The sequence below is a fragment of the Gorilla gorilla genome, chromosome 23, assembly GCF_029281585.2.
Source record: "Gorilla gorilla gorilla isolate KB3781 chromosome 23, NHGRI_mGorGor1-v2.1_pri, whole genome shotgun sequence".
NCBI classification, from domain to species: Eukaryota; Metazoa; Chordata; class Mammalia; order Primates; family Hominidae; genus Gorilla; species Gorilla gorilla.
Window position 1 is genome coordinate 38,325,479 of NC_086018.1, and position 23,264 is coordinate 38,348,742.

At 43.7% G+C, this 23,264-nt stretch overlaps 1 protein-coding gene across 15 annotated transcripts in view; it reads left to right on the forward strand.

The window, feature by feature from the left end:
* TNRC6B (trinucleotide repeat containing adaptor 6B) overlaps positions 1 to 13,384 on the forward strand; it is a 296,357-nt gene extending 282,973 nt beyond the window's left edge. For all 15 annotated transcript variants that reach the window (XM_055374696.2, XM_055374703.2, XM_055374712.2 and 12 more), the window contains one exon: positions 458 to 13,384. In XM_055374696.2, the coding sequence (XP_055230671.1) occupies positions 458 to 845 (388 nt within the window). In that variant the 3' untranslated portion in view covers positions 846 to 13,384. The remainder of the gene's footprint in view (positions 1 to 457) is intronic.
* Positions 13,385 to 23,264: the final 9,880 nt, after the last annotated feature.

Sequence of the window (23,264 nt, forward strand, 5' to 3'; positions counted from 1 at the left end):
GGCCTTGTACAGTATATGGTTTTGGACAAATGTATAATGATGGGTATCTACCATTACAGTATCAGAGTCCTCTGCCAGTTCAGTCATCCCTCTTAGCCCCCCACAGACACACACGTTTTTCTTGATAGCTGAGTTGTCTGGAATATATAAATTCCATACACCAAGAAATATCAGAATATAGTATTCTCTAGTAGTCCTTGGTTATCCTGAGCTTTGGTGATGCCTTGCTGCTTTACATCATTACTTCTTAATTACCTGGCAGTCTGGTTGAAATACAAGTTCTGGACCCAGAGGTCTTGGGTGGAGCTTGGACTTTGCATTCTAAAAAGCGTTCATGGATATGGCAGCTTCTAGTCAAAGGACTGCACATTGAATGTCAAGGACTGGGCAGTCGCTCCCTCCGTATGCTTTAGGATTTTCCTGAGATCCATAGCTCTCTTTCCCTCCCTTCTTCCAGGTGTGTGTTGGGAAACACTACCATCCTTGCTGAGTTTGCCACTGATGATGAAGTCAGCCGCTTTCTGGCACAAGCTCAGCCCCCTACACCTGCAGCAACCCCAAGTGCACCAGCTGCGGGGTGGCAGTCGCTGGAGACCGGCCAGAACCAGTCAGATCCCGTGGGACCTGCTCTGAATCTTTTTGGTGGGTCCACTGGGCTCGGGCAGTGGAGCAGCAGCGCTGGTGGCAGCAGCGGGGCCGATCTTGCTGGCGCTTCGTTGTGGGGGCCCCCAAACTATTCTTCTAGCTTATGGGGAGTCCCAACGGTGGAAGATCCCCATAGGATGGGCAGCCCTGCTCCTTTACTACCTGGTGACCTTCTGGGAGGAGGGTCGGATTCAATCTGAACTTAGAACTTTCAACTCTGACCTCGTGACCTTTTTTGGAACAGCAGCAGCACTAACTTGACCTTTTCGTTTTTTTTTTCAACTTGCAATAAATACATTTTTAAAAGGAAAAAAGAAAACGGAGAGAAAAAAAGGTGGGTCATTGACAGACTGTCTGAGCACATAGTTGCCTCCCTTATAACTTCAGTTTTTTCGTTTGGAATATGAATCCAAAAAGAGAACATATCACTCTTGAAATACTTGAATCATGAACGCCAACCTAGAAAGACAATGTGAAGCAAGTACACATACCATTTAAATTTAAACACAAAAAAATTAAAAAAATTAGTTTCTAGTTTTTCACTTTTTTCATGTTATATGGAAGTTGTTGCTAAGAAACATATATACTGAAAAAAAATAGCTTTTTAACTTTGTTTGCACTGGGTGTGTTTCCGTCCTTAGGTCTACCATGTTTGGGAGGGAGGGAAATTCAAAAGAATTGTTGGGGGAGGGGGGAGGGAAGACTTGACGGAGCCTCACTTTAAAAACAAAAACACAAAAAACCTAAAAAAAAAAAAAGGAAAAAATTTGTGATTGGCTGGTTGATAAATACCAGTGTGTTCTGGCACATGTAACTGCCCAGGCATGCTCGTTCTGGTGTGTGTGTGCACGTGTGTTCATGTGCATTCGCGTGCATCCTTCTCTGTCTCTGTGTGTGTGCCTGTGTTCTTCCCTTCTCCCCTGCCCCACCCTGACTTCTCAGAAAGCTGCATCGCTGACAGTCTGCAGGCTGGCTGGCCGGCCCATCTGCTTTTTATTTTATTTTTTTAACTATGAGAACACACAGGCCCGGAGAGCCACTGCTACTAAAGCAACTCCATTGGGCTGCATTAAGATGAACAGAGTGCTTTCTAATGATGAAAGCAGGGAGCTCCTTTCCATTTGCAACTTAGCCTGAATGTGGGGTTTCTCTGGCTGTTCTTTTGACCTAGCAGTAGAGTGGAGCACTGCCAAGTCCAAAAAATTAGAGCAGGAGGTACCTCTTGGAGCAACGGTGTGTTTATTTCTGTTTTTTTTTTTTTTTTAAAGTGAATGGCCACCAGGCACATCTGAGTATCTGTTAAGTTTCATGCAGGCCTTTTCGTTAGTTTGAAATGGGAACGGAAGATAGCTTTTGATGATGCGATGTCTCAAAAACAGAGAAACTTTGTTCCCTCTTTCCTTATGATCAGGTTTGAGAAATTCTTCAAAAAATTAGGTGAAGTTGAATTACATATTTCTGTTGGTTGGTTCTCTTTTTCATTTTATGAAAACAGAAAAGAATAAGTGGTGAGCAGCCTCCTGAAAGCATCTGCAGCTACTCCCTCTGCTCCTTTCTCGCCGAGCGTTACCTGTGCCAGGCCGCGGCGCGTTACAGCACCAGGCCATCACTGACAGAAACGTTTACTTAACGAATGTTCTTAAACCAGTGTGTACTTCAAGCGTTTCCTTTCGTTTCTCTGTGTTGTGTATTTCCTGTGTATGTGGTTTTGCTTAGGCAGGTATAACTTAGCGAAGACTTTTAAGTATTGCACCTTTTTTTGGTTTTCGACCTCTTCCCCCCACCTTGTAATTTTGCTTTTTTTATTTCGGTATTTAAATACTTTTTTTTTTTTTTTTAAGCATCAATGTAGTAGTACTCTGGGCCGAACAGGGGTCAACGTTTAATCTACAGTTATCACCAACATGTATGTACTTATGTTGGAATCAAAATGTATCAAACTGCTTATTGTGAAGAGAATTATAGCAGACCTGAAGGGGGCGAAAAACCAGATAGGGTCGGGGGATGGATGCCGGTGACGTGCTAGCACTTGTGTGGACATCCCAGTCTGCATTATACTGTTTAACATAAAGTGCCGACATTTTGTACCAGCAAATACCTGCCCATTCCAACCCTTGGTGGGAGCAGACCTCTACTGTCCTCTGTAACTTGCTGCTATTGAGGACAAGGGAGTTTTTCTTTCTTTAGCGTCTTCAGTGAAGGATACAATACAACAATGCCTAATGTATTTGACTTTTAGCTTGTGTCTGTGTGTAGGTGGGTGGGTGGGTGTGTATAGGAAAAGCCTAAAACAAGTTATTTGCATTTCAGTGGTTTTGTGAGACAAAGAATGGGAAATTCTGTAGCCCTTCTGGCTTACCCTGTTAATTATAAACCTAGCCTCAAAAGAGATTGACAGGCATGACTCAAGTGAGTGTTCACGTATACAAGCCTGCATGAGCCATCTGTGGGTAGGTGGTCACACTTGGCATCTGCAGCATTGACGTGGCCCCGCTGGGTGCCTTGAGCATGCCCTCTTCCTGCTCTCCAATTTGAGTCACCACCGTGCCCCTTCCACCGCTGTTCCCCATGCAAAAGCTCTGCTTCCAGCAGCCCCCACTGACCGCTCTCTGTGTGGAGCAAAGTGCTGTCGTGCGGTGACCACCAGGTGAAGAGCAGCTTGTATTCAGACATGTAGAGAAGGCTAAATCTTAGTGTCCCTGGGCCAGGAGCATATCCCAAGGCTCCTGCGAGCCAGTGGCGACCCTGTCCACTGCCGCTCTTGGTTCACTGCTGTGTCCTGCCCCACCCTCCTCTCCTCCTGCCTGTTGGTTCCTTGACCTGCACTATGGGTTAGTTGAGTTCCTTACGATACTACGGTGAAAGCCGGGTGCTAGAGCCCCTCTCGTTTACAAGACATAATGAGGGATTTGAAATATGTAAAAATAAACATGAGAAGCTAAAATGTTCTTCCATCATAAGCTTAAAGGGAAAAAAACTTAAAAACTTTAAAAAAAAAAGACCAAAAAGTGCGTATATATATACATATAAATATATATTTTAGATGAAGACTAACTCTGGGAGCATTTAACAGTGTTTTTTGTTTCTGTTTTTAACATTTGTTTTCCTGCTTTAAAATTTGCAAGCATTCTCAGGAATTCTAGGGTAGGAAGCCAGTTTTTTGAAGATGGTTTATTTAACCATATCTTATCCTAGAGAGATGGCTGTTTCTTTCCTGTTAATAAACTTTTACAAGTTCCTGAAACTTCAGAAAGTTTAAACAATTTTTACTTAAAAAAAATGTAAAAAGAAAAGTCTCCAAACATTATTGTCATACTGGGGATCACACATTTTAAAACACATAGAAATATTTTTTAAAAATTATCAATTTAGCAGCAACAGGTAAATTCATTATCTTAAAAATATGGGGAGAAGGATTAAGCTTTGTAAGAGCTCGATCATGGATTCTTTTGAAATTGTGTGTAGTTTAATGGGAGAGTGTTTGGTGTATATAGATGAGAATGCCATCACTTTGTTCCTTTCCATTTGAGACTGAACTGAAATCTCCCCTAGTAATTTTTATTTTTTTAAAGGAACCCTTCTCCCTGTCCCCACAACCCCAGCAACAAAAGAAGGAAGGAAGAAACAACAGCTTAAAAAAAAAAAGTAATCTGTAAAATAGTACAGTTGGATTGCTGAGAATCTATGTAAAGAGTTAGGAAATATAGGTTAATAATTTTTGGAACAAATTTTAAATATAGGCATTACTAGAGGAAAATTATCTATGGACTGTCCTATTAATGAAGAATGTCTGTCTTACCTCCGTTTGTTTTGGGAGGAGGAGAAAATATAGAAGAATCTAATAAGGAACAAGTGATTTTACTTTTTTAGCTCCCAGCTACCGTTGTGCTCGTTTTAATTGCTGTTTTGAAGATCTGCTGCTTAATTATCCCCATCCCATAGCCGGAGATGTGGAGTGTTTCCTTTCAGTTTTTGGTGATGTTGAATTCTTTTGTATTCCCTCCTGGGGCCAGGGGTCAGAATTCCCAAGCATGACCACAGCTTCTTTTAAACATTAAGCTTCCCAGTGGGAAAGAAACTCCAGCTCGACAGGTAAAGGGAGTGGGTGGGGTTGCTGCCTGCAATTTCTCTAAAACCGCTTTAGTGCCTTCGTACATACACCCAGACATCCTGAGCAAGGGGGACGCACATGTGTGTGTGTGTGGTCCGGTCACTCCACAGATGTAAGATACTCACCCATAAAGGAAATTGGAGTGGTTCTGGACAGGCCCCAAAGGCAGTGGGCTGAATTTAAAATAAATAAACAAATGTCAAGCAAGTTAATATGCTTATGTCTCAATAATGTAGAATGCCAGGTTCCTTCCTGTGTCGTGTGCCCTCCATTACTGTGCATTGACTCCTCCAGGTGTGTAATTGTGACAACTGCAGTGATTTGGAAAGTCTCTTTGTGTTGGGCAAATAGAAAGGGGTTCCTGTTGTTCTGCTCTTGTCCTTTGTCTCCTCCCCTTTTCCCCCAGACCTCCCCCTTCTTTTTGTCAACTTGCTGGGAGCTTTGCTTTATTGGTTGGCAGCGACCTAAGAACAGGATACGGTGAGGATGTCATGGAAGAGAAGAGCTCTTTCCGTGGTATTCTTCGGCGAGAGCCATGTCTACTAAGAGGTTAGGTGACTTCAGTATACTTATAAAATTCAGTGAGAGTGCCTTCTTCTCTTCTACCACACTCTGGCATAGATACAGGCTTGCTGGTCACCTCTCATTACATAGATTTATTTTAAAAACATTTTGATTATGTTAATTTGAGCTTTCCCTTTTTTTTTTTTAACTACTTTTTAAAACACTTGATTACTAGTGGCTTAGAGGTGTGTACATCTCCTGAACATCACAAACTTGGTTTCTGCCTACCATACGAGTAGCCAAAAGAAAAGAAGCACTAATAGAGAAAGGGGTGTCTCACACCAGACAGAGGACCTCTGCTGTCAATTAGATCCAGTATCATGACCTAACTTTAAGTGTTGAAAAGAGTTCAGATCTCTGAGACACTGCGAAGAAATGGATGGCTCATGTAACATCTCTGATCCCTCAGTCCCCAACCCTGGACGTGTTTCATTTACAACATTCATAGGAGTTAACTTAGCAGTGTTGCAAGTTAAGGTTCCAAACCAAATTATTTAATCAGTGTCCCCCCAATAAATCATTTATCCATTTATTGCTAGTTTTATTTATAGCAACTTGATTTCCTATGAGTATGGCTCCTGTTCTAAGAATTTTCCCACCTCTTCTGACATGAATGTAGCATAAGTTAGCAATCGGTTCTTCCAAACTCCTGTGGGTTGAATATGGTATAGAAGGTATGCAAGAGGAAAAAGAAAGGAAAAGATAAAACTCCCGCCTGAGAATTTGGAAGCACCTTTATTAATACATATATCTCGCAGAAACTAGAAGCTCATAGGCTGTTAACTTTTTGCAACTATTCACTCATTTTTACCACTTTTTTTTGAGGGGGGGGGGGGGGTGATTTTTGTAAGGTTAACAGCCAGATTCCATTTTGACCTCAGATGCTGTGTACTTTTTAATTTCATTTTTTATATTCTGCCATCTTGACTCTTCTCTAAAACAGAATGAAAATGTCTGCATGCTGAGCAAAATGCTTACGCCAAGCCTGTTTTTCTCTGCAGAGTAAACAGGATGTTTTCAGCAGACTTGGCTGTAATAGCCATCTCTAAGATTAGGGAACAATTGAGTCTTTATGTAGAAAAGATCCCTTTTTTCCCCATCCTCAGATTTAAAATTCAACATTTAAAGCTTTATAGGTTATTGTTTTAGATTTGAGATTTTTGTTTTTAAGTATCTATAAGATCTTTAGGAGTGAGATAAATTTTTCGCTGGTTAAAAAAAATCACTTTCCTCTGCAGTGTTTTTGCCAAGTTTTGTCACACTTCATGTGTATGCATTAACTATACTTCTTAGTGTTACTGCAAAAACAAAACAAAACAAAACAAAAAAAAGCCTTGTTCTTTAATTGTGTTTTTCCTCCTGTGAGTGGACAACTAAAGCCACGTGATGATGCGGATGAAAATATTCTGGTCTGTGTGTATACAATGAATTGTCATCATGGTCATTAAGAAAATAGGGAACTCACAAACCCTGCTGCACACCACATTTACTTCTTTATCTGCAAGTACAGGGAGTCCATACAGTCAAGAAACACACCGATATAGATAATGCTGTTGAGGACATTGTCATTCTGTAAGAAAACAGATTATTATCTAGATTTCCAGAGTTAGTGCAGACCCTGTGATAACAGTCTGTGGGTTTGTGGCCAGCGCCAAAGGTGTGTGTATTTTCAGAAATGGTCACTATTTGTCAGTGATAGTGTTTTTTTTTTTTTCTTAAGTTTGACAAAGGGGGTGGTAATATCACATTCTTTAGATTTGAAATAATTATCAGCTCCAAGAATCTGTGAACGTAGTAATAACAATAAAAATTCAACATCGACCCTCCCTAACCTGCTCACTATACCTCCCCACCCCGTGCCTCTGAAGAAAGAGGCCATGAACATCTACGAGGTGGTAAAGGGGGACACAGGTCAGGGAGTGGAGAGCTACTGCTCCAGCAGCTCAGCACCCACACTGCCCGCATGCGTGTGGCCACCGGGACCAGATCCCGAGTGATTGTGGCATACCCCTAATATTTGAGTAGTTTTTAAGCTGTCAGTCTCTTGTCATAACCTCCTACCGCCACCCAAAAAAGTAACGAAAGTTGCAGTAACTGCCAGTGTTTGCCTCACCGAATTTAAATCGTTCCCTTTTCAGTTAGCTGTATACCTGAATTTGTTTTTAACAAGAAACTGTACATGGCCAGGAAAAATGGTACTACCTTGGCCAAAGGGTCTTTGCAAAAAGCTCAGTCTTCAGTTCTTCACTGTGACAAATGCTTGTCTTGTTCATGGGAGGGGAAAGATCAGATAAATAGGCAAGAAGTACTCTGTTTTAAATAAAGAATAAATAGTGTCCGTTTAAAGCACTTTGTGCCTCAACTTCATTTTTAAACTGTAAATCATTGCTTTGGAAATAAATTCCCAATTATAATTGACCCATATCTAGCCAATATCAACAAGTTGGGATGGTTTTTGTTTTTTTCTTTTTTTTCAAAAAGGGAAATTCCTCTTTACTGCTCACAGTAAGCTGCAAAAGAAAGTTGTCAAGGTGGCTTATGATGCTGTTGTAGCAGAGCTGTGAAAGGAAGTGCTTTGCTTTCTCTCCCGCCTTCCGGAATCTGGCGTTCCTTCCCCTTCAGCTACTGAAAGGTGTGTACAACTCCCAGAGGGGTGGCTGTAAAAGTTGACCGGAGGCAAAGTGGAGTGGCCTTATTGCCAGGACTAGCCCTACAGAAGAGCTTTACAGAGAGGAGGACAGTACATCCTATGTGTGTTCGCCAAAAATGGGAAAGGTGGGTATTTAGGCAAAACAAAATAAAAACCTTTGGAACCCTTTAAGAAGTTACATACCTTTTAAAGGTAGTATAGTTTCTCACCAAGTGATGCATTTTAGCATGACACTTCTTGCCAGAAATTTTGGGATAAGTTGGAATAAATGTGTTTAAAACATCATCCACCCCCCTTTTTAAATTTTGTCTAAGGAATTACTTAAGTATAGTATTTCTGAATGTGCCTTTGTGAGTACAGAGACCGTCTGTTCTAGGAAGAGGCTATCCGTTGGATACAAACAAAAAGATGGTCAGCTTAAGTCTTTAGGGAAGTCAAAAGTTCCTCCTGGAAGTCCCAGGAGCAGCTGTTGAGATTTCATTAGCATCAATATTGCACAGTGTAGAGTTGAGTGGAAGAGATTCTGGGACTTGGGAGAGGAGACAGGGGAAGGTACCCAGGCGACGCAGACCCACGTTAGTCCAAGAGCGCAGGTTTACACATCTGCATTCCCTAGTTTTCTCTGTCTGTATGTTTGTGCTCATGTGGCTGTGGCTGTTTTGTTTTTTGTTTTTCTGTAAGCACTGGAGAATTGGAATATGGTGATACTTGTGACACATTCATGCATGTAAACAAGGCATTTTCCAGCTTCTGCTGTGTGCAGAGCGGGCAGCACACTTTTACCCTTTGAGTCTGTGTCCTGAGGCGGCCATTACATTCCCACATGGGCGTCACATCACGTTGCTGTTGATGCAAACAGGGTATTACACACAAGGAAAAGGGGTTTTGAAGAGTTAAGATTGAAGTGTTTGAGAAAGAAAAGAGAAAAATCTGAAATCATATTTTACTTCTTCAGAGCTATTATAGTTGAACACAGAAATCTGCAGTGTCTTTATTTGTTTTTATGTTTTAAACAATTTCACCTCTTCTCCCCACTCCTATCTTCTAAAGAAATATCAAGCAAATGCTAAGGGCCATTTCCATGATTCCTCAGAGCTCCCCCAAAGAGGAGAACAGTCCCTCCCGCTCGATTCCTTCAGCTTCATTCAGGAAGACACAGGGAGGAGAGATGCTGCTTCTGCGCTTTGCTCTCATTCCTCTCTCATGGCCTTGAAATGTATTATTATGCAAATGTGAATTTTGATACTGAATTTAAGAAGAGGTTGTTGGATTTTTTTTTTTTTTTCAAGAAAAAAAAAAGTCCCACATGTGGTCATCGTCGCTTCTTTATGTTGTAAGGTGAATTGTAACTATGCATTCTGCAAAGCGGGTGGGGAGGAGAGGGCAGAAAGGGGAAGGGAGTAGCTTTGCATCCTTGTTCTCCAGTTTCTGTGTCCATGGTGTCCCCGTGTCCTGGAGGGGAAGGGGAGTGAGAGACGAATGTGGTAAGGTCAGCACAGTGAGATAGAGACCTCTGAGTCCTCTTGCCACTGTTGCTGGCAGGTCTGATGGCCAGGTAAATTCCAGGGGGCCTGCAGTTCCTGTCAACCAATGTGGTTCAGGATTCTTGATCCTAGCCATGCAGTGTTAATCCAGTGCAGCAATGGAACTCCACAGGCTCCAGTGTTCTCTGGAAAAAGTACTCATCCTTTCCTGAATTCAGAGCCCTTCAAGCTCAGGAAACCACGCTTCACTCGTGCTGACCTGAAAGTTAATCTTTAGGTCAATTTTGAAAAACTCCGCCTCCTCTCTCCTTTTTAATATTTCTTTCTTCCTTTTTAATCATGTTTAAGTGAACTTACTCTTAGTTATAAGGAACTGTCCTGCTTTGTGGGGAAGAGGGCTGTTGCTTGTCAGGCAAAAAAGTTTTCTCTTCCCTACCCACCATCCCTCTCTCTGCTTCCCTTGCATTTGGCAGGCTGTATGAAGCCAATGAGCTGCGAGGTGTTTTGACAGGGGAGGTCTGCATGCAGCCTCTTCTTTGTCCTAACAATTCCTTTGTTGATCTTGCCTGTGATGAATCATAGCACCTGCATTGCTCTGGTCTAGGCATTATTTGCAACACACAGTATCGTAAGCGAGAGATTGTTCTGCCTATATTCAGTGTTTTCCATGCAGCAATTCTTCTTGTTGACGTTCACAGTACTGTAACGAGTAACAGACTTGATCACAGTCTCCTCGTGCCTGTGCAGGGCTGCACAGGCATGATCTTATCAGGGTTCCAATCTGTTAGATTGCCTTTAAACAAAAAAAACAACAAAAAAATAAAATCCTGACGTTTCAACTGTCTCACACAAAATAATACCTCGAGGTACATTTCCCCCTGCAATGTAAACCCTTAACTCCTCTCTCCTTTCTGACATCAGTGGATTATCCTTTTTAAAATATGAACATGTAAATAGCAGGATAACTTTAAAAAACATTTTCTTTGCTGTGAAAGTAACCCTAAAATATGTTTTCTTCTTTTGTATTTTTTTGGTTTTTGTTTTTAAGCCATCAGAAGTTTCAGATCTTTACTCTTTCATGTTTAAGAAGAAAGAGCAGAGGAGGTCGGGGGAGCCGGTTTGCATTTGTGTTGGAGGGGTGTTATCTCCATTGCCTCCCACACAGTGACAGCAGACCAGTATGTAAACCCTGTCTTGGCTGGGCGCGGTGGCTCACACCTGTAATCCCAGCACTTTGGGAGGCTGAGGCGGGCAGATCATCTGAGGTCAGGAGTTTAAGACCAGCCTGCCCAACATGGTGAAACCCCGTCTCTACTAAAAAATTAGCCGGACGCAGTGGCGCGCGCCTGTGGTCCCAGCTGCTCGGGAGGCTAAGGCAGGAGAATTGCTTGAACCCGGGAGACGGAGGTTGCGGTGAGCCGAGATTGCACCACTGCACTCCAGTGTGGGCAACAGAGCAAGACTTCGACTCAAAAAAATAAAATAAACAAAAGACACACACACACAAAAACCCTGTCTTAAATAGCTGCCATCTCTTCCAGCAATCTAGTGCCAGGGTAAGAGTGTCTGAATTTCTCTCTTCCAGAAGATCCATCCCCTGCAGGGACTCCAGAATGTTCTCCACACAGTACCTGGAGCTCTCAACCTTTCTTGGTTCAGACACACACATACACACCCCTTGAGTAACTCAGTATCATTTTGTAGTTCACAGAAGGATGTAGTCCCTGGCATTTTGGTTTGCGCTGTAGAATCCATAGCCTTGTCACTTTGTTATGCTCTAGAAATGTACTGATTTCTTACTTGGGAGGAAACTTGTGTAAGGAGATGTGCAAACCACCCTGAAAGCCATGTGCATCCTCACCTCTTCCATTACCCCCTCCATGAGCTCGAAGCGACATTAAGTAGAGGGAAATGCTTTTAACAAATGCTGCTCATGTGGATCTGTCAGCTATTGCTTGCCTAGATTTGGGCACCCATGAAGCAGGGTTGGAATGGATCATTTTGAATTGCTTCTTTGCAGACACCCCCTTCGCCCCCATCTTTAAGATAAACCCTTTACTAGTCAAGAAGCCCTTTTCAGTTGGATCTCACTGATCTTGTATAGTGACGACTTCCTTTAAAGGAAGAAGCTTGATTATAAGTGCATGCATATTATCCACCCACCTTCTGATTTGGGCACTGTTGACCTTGGAATTTTATTTATTTTGTTTATCTGGAGGCCCTTTTTCTATCAGTCTCTGATCCCTCATGGGTTCTGCCTGCCCTTATATCTCTTATACAATGCTCCCAAAGGGCTTTGCTGATCTCTGCACTTCTTTCCTGGGACACTCCCCCCACCACCACCCTTTGCACACACCAGTGACCAAAGTGTATGCAGTGATCTCACAGAAGACATCAAAAATGGTGCATGCACCGTGAATGTGCTCACAGAGACACGTGCACAAGATTCTGCACCCTTGGCCTTAATCTCAGTATGACTTAAGGTGCAGGAACATTTTTAACACGTTTTAAAAAAACAAAAAACCCTTCTGGGAGGAAAAAAATAAAAAGCAGATACAACAGCTCAACTGTTCCCACTCCTAACTCTCCACTATGTGCTTATAACTTCACATTCTATGCCCTCCCCGCCACCCACCTCATCCCTGTTTTGCGTAACCAAAAAACAGACAACAAAAGCAACCTGAGGAGAGGTTTCTGGACTATTTTATCTGTCTCCATTTAGATGGAGATATAAATGCTGCTTTGGGTTCCATAATTCTAGGGGGCTATGTTTACATAGTAAAATACATCCTACCAAATCAGGAAACAGTGAATAATGGGAGTCACTTCACAGAGACGCAGGAGGACCTGGGGGGCGTAGCAGAGGAGGATAGGCAGAGAAGTACCATTTTAATTATTTGTGACTTGTGGCTTCCTTCCTCCTCTCCTCCTCCCTCCACGTCTCTCTTTGCCCCCTTTAGACAAGGTGCAGAAAAGGGCATCAAAAAGAGGCTGGATTTTTTAAAAGGCAGCTTTCCAACTTTGCACACAAACAGGTAACAGGAAGGTACAGCAAAAATCCTCTCATCTGAAACACTGTCAGCAGAAACAAAACCTGTAAAAATGACTAATCAGCTGCACATATTGATGCTCTCTGCAAGTTACCTTTAAGTGTTTTTTTTTTCTTATACTTGAAGTTGCTTTTATGATATTATTTTGGTGGCTTTCTTTTCTCTCTTTGATGGGCAATAGAGGAAGTAGATAATGGGATTTAAGGACACCTGGGGGAGAAAAGGGAGGATGTGGCATTGTCTTTTTTTTTTTTTTTTTTAGCATAGAGGTTTAATCAAACTCCCATATGTTGAAATTGCTCCTCATATTACTGGTTTCACATGGACACAGAAACTAGGCACTTTAGAGGTGCACTTGCATGGCAGGCTGGGCCCCCTTTTCTATATTTTATTTTCCTTTTTAGTATAGTGGTACTTAAAATCACTGGTTCACTTAAAAAAACAAACAATAAAATGTTAAACTCTACTAATGTACAAATAAGCTGAAAAGTTGCATTTTATGTGTATTTTTTGCCATAGCAGGTACTGTATTTCTCATGCTGGATTTCAAAAAAAAAAAAAGTATCAAAAACAAAAAAAACTAAAGGGTGGTGTTTTATTGGATTGTGACAGGTTGAGTAATAAGGAATTAAGTCGTCGTCATTTCATTAAAACTGAGAGATGATGTAATGCATATATAAGAGTTTTCTGAAGGGTTTTTTTTGGGCTTTTAAACAGCTTATTTTTGTTTTTGTTTAGTTTTTTTATTTTATTTTATTTTGGAAAGATATGATTGTATTATGTGCAACTCAGTTGCTTACATTATAACTACAAAATATTTTTGGGTTCCTGGAAAAAAAAAAAAGAAAAAAGACTAATAAATGTGTTTGGCTGCTAAGCATTTACTATTGTGGTTTCCTGTTTTATTCTGCCAGTTTAATTTGCTCATCTGTTGAATGTTTATATATTTTTTCTTATTCTTCTCTCCCTGCTCCACATGTAAAAGCTGTCAGAAATTCAACATTTGAATTTGGGCCGCAACTCTGTCTACCTTGTCTTGTCATGTTTTTGTTAGGGTTGTTGGGTTGGCTGGTTGGTTTGTGCTGCTCACCGCCTGCCCCAATGCTGAACATGGTCTGCCACAGTGCAGGGTTCAAATTCTCTAAGAGAAATTAATGTTCTCCTTCTACCTTTGGCTGTTGTCTTGTTTAATCATAATTTGCACTTGGAATGAGAACATGAGAAGAGAGAAGAGGCCTGCCTAGAGTTCTGCTGCATCCCACTGCTGCAGTGCCCAGGGATGATAACCAGCGAGTTAGCTTTGTCCAGAAAATGCCATGCTGAGTGCCCGTCTGCCCTGCTTCGGGTGCCGCAACACTGCTGAGGAGCATGATAACCGCAACCATTGGGCTAGATTTTCCCCATCTCCGATGTATTTATGGTTAGCTGCTAAAATAGAGACTTGTGAGATATGTAATTGTGAAACACCTCTAGAATGGGAAAGAGGAAGAATGGACAGGAACTAATACTTACTCATTTCCAGATGCTTTTGTATCTGATTTTATTCTCAGAATGCTGTGAGAAAGATCATTAGGAAGCTGAGGCTCAGAATTTCTTATTTTTATTTTTATTTATTTTTGTTTTTGTTTTTTTGAGACGGAGTCTCACTCTGTCGCCCAGGCTGGAGTGCAGTGGTGTGATCTCAGCTTACCACAACCTCTGCCTCTGGGTTCAAGCGATTCTCCTGCCTCAGCCTCCTGAGTAGCTGGGACTACAGACACGAGCCACCACACCCGGCTAATTTTTGTATTTTTAGTAGAGACAGGGTTTCACCATGTTGGCCAAGCTGGTTTCGAACTCCTGATCTCAGGTGATCCGCTCACCTCAGCCTCCCAAAGTGCTGGGATTACAGGCGTGAGCCACTGTGCCCAACCGGCTCAGAATAATTTAATTAGCCAATAGAAGTTTGCATTGATTGAGTGCTTACTATAAGCTGAGCACTATTCTAAGCATGTGATGTATATGCATTCTGTTAACTGAAACTCATTGTCACGGGTGAAACCAAAATAGGAGACCAGATTGGATTCAAAAGTTATACCAAGGCCAGGCGCAGTGGCTCATGCCTGTAATCCTAGTATTTTGGGAGGCCAAGGTGGGCAGATCACTGGAGGTCCGGAGTTCGAGACCAGACAGGCCAACATGGTGAAACCCCATCTCCACTAAAAATACAAAAACTAGCCGAGTGTGGTGGTGCGTGCCTGTAATCCCAGATACTTGGGAGCCTGAGACAGGAGAATCACTTGAACCCGGGAGGCAGAGATTGCAGTTAGGTGAGATCGCACCATTGCACTTCAGCCTGGGCAACAAAGCGAGACTCCGTCTAAAAAAAAAAAAAAAAAAAGTGACGCCCAATTGCGTCTGCTGAAAAATCCCTGGATTTCTGAGAAAAGATCTTAAGGCCTGTTGTACAAAGTGGTAGAGCCATCCCGTCTGTCACCACAAAAGAAGTAAACCTTGAAAAACGGGTAAGAAGAGACGCACCAGATGTTCAAAAACACGGAGGGCCTGCCTGTCACAGGTAGGTGCTCTTATTGAGGAATACAGATCACTGCAGAGACTGTAAAGACCTTTGTTACCAAAGGCTTTGTTTTAAATTTGAATTATTTTAAAAATGTGTAAATGGCTAAGGAGTAATATATTGTAGAATTAAAGGTGATTGTTTAGACCTTAGTGTCTGACCCAGTTTTCCTCACCAGAGATGTGTCCTTCCATCACCTTGGGTGAGTTTAGTGTCCACATGGAAAATCCACCTATAACCTGGGCTTCTCAACCCTTCCTCCAGCCCACCCCAGTCACACATACCCATGCTCACCCAAAACTGCTCCCCACTAGAGTCACTAATTTCAGCATCCTGGACCATGACCTCCTCTCCTTCCAACTGGCTCCCACTCCTCCGGCTATGTTGACTTCATCAACCATACCCGCCTAATCCGGTTTAGATTCTGTAGCCTGTAATTTCAGGAACACGCTTGCTAATACCCATACTTTACCTGCCGCTCTGTTTTCTTGACACCTGTCTGACCACATTCCCACTTTGGAAAAACTCTGTCCCCCAGCACCCAAAAGCAGCCCAGCATTGCTGGAAAAAAAAGTCACTACAGGGCATATGAGGACTCCTGTAAATCAACTGTAACCTACCCCCCAGTGAGACCTTGACACTGTCCAGCAGGCTACCTGTGTTCCTCTAATCAGCTCACTCTACCACTTCTTTCCCAATTATGTTGTTTTTTTAGAGGCAAGGTCTGTGTTGCCCATGCTAGAGTGTAGTGGTGTGATCATAGCTCACTGTAACCTTGACCTTCTGGGTTCAAGTGATCCTCCTGCCTCAACCCCTGGAGTAGCTAGGATTACAGGTGTGTGCCGCCACACCTGGCTAATTTTTTGTAGAGATGAGGTCTCACTGTGTTGCCCAGGCTGGCCTTATCCTCCTGCCTAAGCCTCCCAAAGTGCTGGGATTACAAAAGTGAGCCACCATGTGCAGCTACCCTTCCCAATTTAAGACCTTTTCTGATTTCAAATCTTAACCCCCTTTCTCTCTCAACTGAAGACTTTGCCTACTAGTACACAGATAAAATTAGAGATATCAGAAAAATGCCCTCAAATTCCTGCTTCCACACTATGAGAAAGATGTCTCCCTTTTTCTGGTTCCTTCGTTGCTCAGGATCCTTCCTTTCTTGCCTTCTGGTAACTTTTACCTCCATTACCCATTCTCTCTCCATGTGTTCACTGGGGCCCTCGCTCCCTCCACATGCTCAAGTCCATCCCATGATAAAGCTCATATTCCAGCTGCTGCCTTACCAACTGCTGCCACATTTTTACTCTCCAGAAGTGTTCTCCCTTCCCCTTACAGTCTTCCAATCTGGTTTCTACCCCTATCATTTCACTAAAAGAGCTTTCTTGAAGGTCACTAACAATCTCCCTAAGTCCAGTGGACATGACCATTTGCCTGTTGAGACCACAAATCCTAGATTTCCTTCTGTCTTCTGATGCGTTCCTCTGTCTCCTGTATCTCTCATGCTTTCATCCTCTTACCTAGCCAGGAAATGTTGGGTTGCATCAGTGCTCAAACCCAGGCCCTCCTTTGTTTGCTGTATACTAGGGTCTTACTCTGTTGTCCAGGCTGGAGTGCAGTGGCACAGTCATAGCTCATAGCAGCCCCCAAGTCCTGGGCTCAAGTGATCCTCCTGTCCCAGCCTCCCAAGTAGCTGGGACTACAGGCATGCACCACCATGACCGGCTAATTAAAAAAGAATTTTTTTTTTTTTTTCTTTGTAGAGACAGGATCTTGCAGTTTTGCCTAGGCTGGTGTCAAACTCCTGGCCTCCAGCGATCCTCCCACTTTGGCCTCCCCCTAAGTGCTGGATTATAGTCATGAGCCATCACGCCAGCCCATTCCTTTTTCTTAGTTACACCAAGCTCATGCCCCCTCAAGGCTGTTAACACTTGTTTCTTGTGCCTGGAATGCTCTTTCCCCTGGATCTTTGCCTAGTCTCTGTCCAAATGTGAGACCTTACCCGATTATCCTATCCAAAAATGGTTGTCACAACTCTCAAACCCACCCTGTTTCTCTCTATGCTCGTCTTGCTATATTTTCTTCATAAAACTTAACCACTCCGTAAAATTGTCTTATTTCTTCATTTTCCATCTCCCTTATTGGAATATAAGCACCAAAAAGGGCAGGTTCACCTGCTCCAGGGCCTAAAGCCTCTGGCTTTAACCATCTATGTGTGAATGACTCCTAAATTCATATCCAACCCTTACCATTGAGCTCCAGACCTGTATATGTAATTGTCTACTCAACATTTCCAAGCACTTGGCTATCTTTTTTTTTTTTTTTTCTTTTTGAGACGGGAGTCTCACTCAGTCACCCAGGCTGGAGCGCAGTGGCACGATCTCAGCTCATTGCAACCTCCGCATCCCGGGTTCAAGCGATTCTCCTGCCTCAGCCTCCCAGTGGCTGGGATTACAGGCGCCCGCCACCATGCCCGGCTAATTTTTTTGAATTGTTAGTAGAGACTGGGTTTCACCATTTTGGCCAGGCTGGTCTCGAACCCCTGACCTCAAATGATTCGCCTGCCTTGGCCTCCCAAAGTGCTGGGAGCACTTAGCTTATCTTAATGATACTGCAAACTCAATAAATCCGAAGCAGAATTTGACCTGTCTGCATGCCCCACCCCCAACCCTGTAGTAACTGACATCATCATCCACCCGACAATAAAACCTAAAAACCTAGGAGGATTCTTGGACTCTGCTGCTTCCTTTCCTTCCTTAACTAATTCTTCACCAAGCTGGGTTGATTGTACCTCTTCATCTCTTTTCCTCCTTTCTTTGGCCACTTCCTTTGTCCACGCTAGATCACCTATACCATTAGGTCTTAACCAGTTCACTGCATTAGCCTGGCTGGTTTCTCACTTGATGTTCAGTACCCCCATCTCCAATACATTCTGTATGTAATTGCAGGGATGATACATTTCAAAGCATAAACCTGATGAAGCCTGGTGCAGTGGCTCACGCCTAAAATCCTAGCACTTCAAGAGGCTGAGGCAGGAGGATTGCTTGAACCCAGGAGTTCAAGACCAGTCTGGCAACATGGTGAGACCCTCTCTACAAAATTAAAAAAGTAGCCAGGTGTAGTGGTGTGCACCTGTAGGCCCAGCTACTGGGGAGGCTGAGGTGGAAGGATCACTTAAACCCAGGCAAAGGCTGCAGTGAGCCATGGTTGTGCCACTGCACTCCAGCCTGGGGGACAGAGCAAGACCCTGTCTCAGAGAAAAAATGATGAATTTAAAAATTTTTTATAGAGATGGGGGTCTCACTTTCTTGCCCAGGCTGGTCTTAAACTGCTGGGTTCACGGGATCCTCCCACCTTAGCCTCCCAAAGTGCTGGGATTACAGGCATGAGCCACTGCACCTGGGCGGGAAATTAGGTTTTTAAAAGCTTGAAATAAAAACAAAACACTCAGAAGACGTGTTCATTGAATTAGGGCTCAAGAAACAAAAATAAATTTCTATTTAGAGATGTTGCTTTAGGTAACAGTGAAAGCCAGCTGGAAGTGTCTACGTAGCAGCCTTTAAAGATCAAGAATCAAAACTGGAGAACCTGTGGACTCAGAAGGTAAGTCTTGCAGATGTGCAAGGCGTGTCCAAGGGAGGAAAGGTGAATCAATTTTTTTTTTTTTTTTTTTTTTTTGAGACGGAGTCTCACTCTGTCACCCAGGCTGGAGTGCAGTGGTGCGATCTCGGCTCACTGCAACCTCCACCTCGCAGGTTCAAGCAATGTTCCTGCCCCAGCCTCCTGAGTAGCTGGGATTACAGGTGCCTGCCACCACGCCCAGCTAATTTTTTTTTTTTTTTTTTGTATTTTCTGTAAAGGCAGAGTTTTACCATGTTGGCCAGGCTGGTTTTGAACTCCTGACCTCAAGTCATCCGCCCACCTCAGCCTCCCAAATGGATCAAATCTTGAGGAAACCTCCCCTACTTCTTTTCCAGGAGTGAGAGGAGAAGCCTCTTCAAAAGGTTACTAAGAGGCCGGGCACGTTGGCTCATGCCTGTAATCCCATCACTTTAGGTGGCTGAGGTGGGCTGATCACTTCAGCTCAGGAGTTCAAGACCAGCCTGTGCAACACAGCAAGACCCTATCTCTGCCAAAAATAGCTGGGCATGGTGGTGTGTGCCTATAGTCTCAGGTAACTGGGAGGCTGAGACAAGAGGATTGCTTGAGCCCAGGAGGTTGAGGATGCAGTGAGCTGTGATCATGGCACTGCACTCCAGCCTGAGCGACACAGCAAGACCTTGTCTCAAAACAAAACAAAACAAAACAAAACAAAATGACCAAGAGCAGTCGGGGTAAAATCAGTACAGTTTAGTTTTCAAAGCAGACAGGAAGGAAATTGTCAAAAATGCTAAATACTTAAATCAGCCAGGAGGGACGAATGAGTAGAGAAAAAAAAAAAAAAAACCTATTTGATTCAAAAGTCAAAATGACATAAAGATGTACACTGGGAAATTTTGCTACCAGTACTGTCCTTGTCTATTCCATTCCCTGCATGATACCCCACACCTTTAATGAGGCAAACAAGTACATATTATGGAAAAGGACATTTTGATTGGTCTGTTAGATAAGGTTATTGGTAATTAATGATAGTTTGATTTGGAAGAAGGGGAGAGAGCAGAAGTTGCACCTTAGTGCTAAAGAATGAACTGGGGAGGGGAGCGATTTGTTGAGCACAGGAGTCCCAGACAGTGAACTAGGGAGCCAGCGTCTATTTTTGCTCTTGCACCTAACACCTGGGATCATCAGTCACATTTTATAGGTGGGAAGACTTACGTGCTGAAAGATAGGTAACTTCCCCAAGTAACACAGCTAATAAGTGGTAGCGCCAGGAATGGCTGGTGAAAAGGCAGACAGAAAATGAGGACTCCATGTTAAGGAGTTACCATGGCAAGTGAAGACGTTCCTATAGTGGAAGAGACCTAGGCATTTAAAAACAAAACCCTCAGAGGAGCTGACTGCAGTGGCTCATGTCTGTAATCCCATCCGTTCAGGAGGCTGAGGTGGGAAGATCACTTGAGGCCAGAAGTTTGAGACCAACTGGGCAACATAACAAGACCCCGTCTCTAAGTTAATAAGTAAACAAAAGTAGACGAAGGCGATGGCACGTGCCTGTAGTCCTAGCTACTCGGGAAGCTGAAGTGGGAGGATTGCTTGTGGACAGAGAAGTTCAAGGCAGCAGTGAGCTATAATCATGCCACTGTCTTCTAGCCTGGGTGACAGACCCCATTTCTAAAAAACTAAACAGCCTGAGACAAGGTCTTGAAAAATAAAAAATCAGAGGAGAAGGGAAACAGAACTGGGGTGATGAAAGATATAAGACAAAATGATCAAGCAAGATCTTTTCCTGAATGAGGAAGAAGACTCAGGCAGAAACTTGTTTGGAGGAGGAAAAGTAACAGCAAAGTGAAGCAGAGGAAGAACAGAGGCCTAGAAGACTGAGGAGATCACTGAGTTTACAATGGCCATGGGTGCGTGCTCTGGTTTCTCTTCAGATTATATAAATCTTTCCACCTTTTAAAAGAGGCATGGGTGGAAAATGAGAAAAGTAAATTTATCACAGTGTATCAAAGCAATGAGTGCCAGGAAGCACTCTGCAAACAGAGTGGGGAGTTTGATGGAACAAATTCTTCATCTTTCCAGAACTGTGACTGCCCTCACCCCCAAAACCAGTCCTCTGCAGTTCAAGAGGGGAGGTGGAAGAAGACTTCAGTGACAAGCCCAGGTGACTGACAGGCTTCTCTGATGGCCTGAATATTCTGAAATTGGCACTCTAGTCAATTCTGACAGCTAACTCTGGAGTTCAGGTGGAGGCATGAACAAGCCAGGGAATGAGGACACCGAGGAAGTGTGGAGGAAGAGGAAGTATAGTGGCAGAATCTAACTTGTATCATGGCTATTGTGGGCGTTATTTCTCTTACTGGGCTAGGCTCCTTTGGGGCAGCATTTATGCATCCAGCAAACATTTACTGAGCACCTATGCTATGCCAGGTTTGGGGCTCAGTGCCAGGAACACAGACATGATCTCTTGCCCCACCGAGTTTGCCATCAATGAGCAAGGCAAGCAACACTGAATTCTGGTAAGAGTTTTGAAAGAGATGCCAGGAGGTCTCAGCATCCAGCCGGGCGTGGTGGCTCACGCCTGTAATCCCAGCACTTTGGGAGGCCAAGGTGGGTGGATCACCTCAGGTCAGGAGTTCAAGACCAGCCTGACCAACATGGAGAAACCCCGTCTCTACAAAAAAAAAAAAAAACAAAAAAAACAAAAAAAACAAAAAAAAAAAATTAGCCAGGTGTGGTGGCGCATGCCTGTAATCCCAGTTACTCAGGAGGCTGAGGAGGGAGAATCGCTTGAACCCGGGAGGTGGAGGTTGCGGTGAACAGAGATCACACCATTGCACTCCAGCCTGGTCAACAAGAGTGAAACTCTGTCTTAAAAAAAAAAAAGTAAAAGAAAAAGAGGCCGGGCGCAGTGGCTCACGCCTGTAATCCCAGCACTTAGGGAGGCCGAGAAGGGCAGATCATGAGGTCAGGAGGTCGAGACCATCCTGGCCAACACGGTGAAACCCCATCTCTACTAAAAAAAATACAAAAAATTAGCCGGGTGTGGTGGTGGGCGCCTGCAGTCCCAGCTACTAGGGAGGCTGAGGCAGGAGAATGGCATGAACCCGGGACGGGGAGCTTGCAGTGAGCCGAGATCATGTCACTGAGCTCCAGGCTGGGCGACAGAGCGAGACTCTGTCTCAAAAAAAAAAAAAAAGAAGCTGGGAAGCCGGGAGGTCACTCAGCATCTAAGAAAGCCCAGAGGTGTGGAGGGAGAACACTGTCGTGGGTGCTCCATAGGTTTTTGAGTGAATCTGTGAATGAAAGCAGGAATGGGAAGGTGACTGGAAAAGAAGTTATTGTCAAAGAAAAGATCTTGAAGCCTTGAGATCTAATCATGTACTTTTTTTTTTTTTTTTTGAGTTGGAGTTACACTTTGTTGCCCAGGCTGGAGTGCAGTGGCACGATCTCGGCTCACTGCAACCTCCACCTCCTGGGTTCAAGTGATTCTCCTGCCTCAGCCTCCTGAGTAGCTGAGATTACAGACACCTGCCACCACGACCTGGCTAATTTTTGTATTTTGAGTAGAGATGGGGTTTCACCATGTTGGCCAGGCTGGTCTCCAACTCCTGACCTCAGGTGATCCACCTGCCTCAGCCTCCCAAAATGCTGGGATTACAGGTGTGAGCCACCGTGCCTGGCCCTTAATCATGTACTTGTAATAGTCTAGAAATATTATGGTTATTGGAAAAGTGAAGTTAACTCTCAGCAAATAAACTGGGAGTTAAAATTGGAATTCCTCCACAGGTCTCATTTTAGTAAGGCACTCAGAAACAGGTCAAAGCAGCATAGTACTGGGCTCAAGCGATCTTCCCGCCTCGGCCTCTCAAAGTGTTGGGATTACAGGCGTGAGCCACCACACCTGGCTTGAGTGTCTTTAGATTCCTCACGTAAAAGGCAGAGAGCTAGGAGTTAAGTGCAGGTGGAGAGGGTGCAGGCACCCAGCTCTTTTTGTTTGTTTTGTTTTTGAGACAGGGTCTCACTGTTGCCTAAGCTATAGTGGCAAAATCATGGCTTCAACATCCTGGGCTCAAGTGATTCTCCCACCTCAGCCTCCCAAGTAGCTGGGACTACAGGTGCACACCACCACACCCAGTTAATTTTTGTATTTTTTGTAGAGACAGTGTTTCATCATGTTGCTCAGGCTGGTCTCCAACTCCTGGACTCAAGCGATCTGCCCAGCTCAGCCTCCAAAGTGCTGAGATTATAGGCGTGAGTCACCGTGCCCAGCTGAGACACCTGGCTCTTAACAGCTCCAGATGAACCCTTTCCTGTGTGATCACCCCACTGGCACTCCAGACTGAGCAACATAGCAAGACCCTGTCAAAAAAAAAAAAGGGGGGGGGGCATTTGAGTGTTTCTATTTCTATTTATTTATTTAATTTTTTTATTTTTTGGAGACGGAGTCTCGCTCTGTCGCCCAGGCTGGAGTGCAGTGGCGCGATCTTGGCTCACTGCAACCTCCGCCTTCAGGGTTCAAGAAATTCTCCTGTCTCAGCCTCCCAAGTAGCTGAGACTACAGGTACAGGCCGCCATGCCCGACTGATTTTTTGTATTTTAGTAGAGA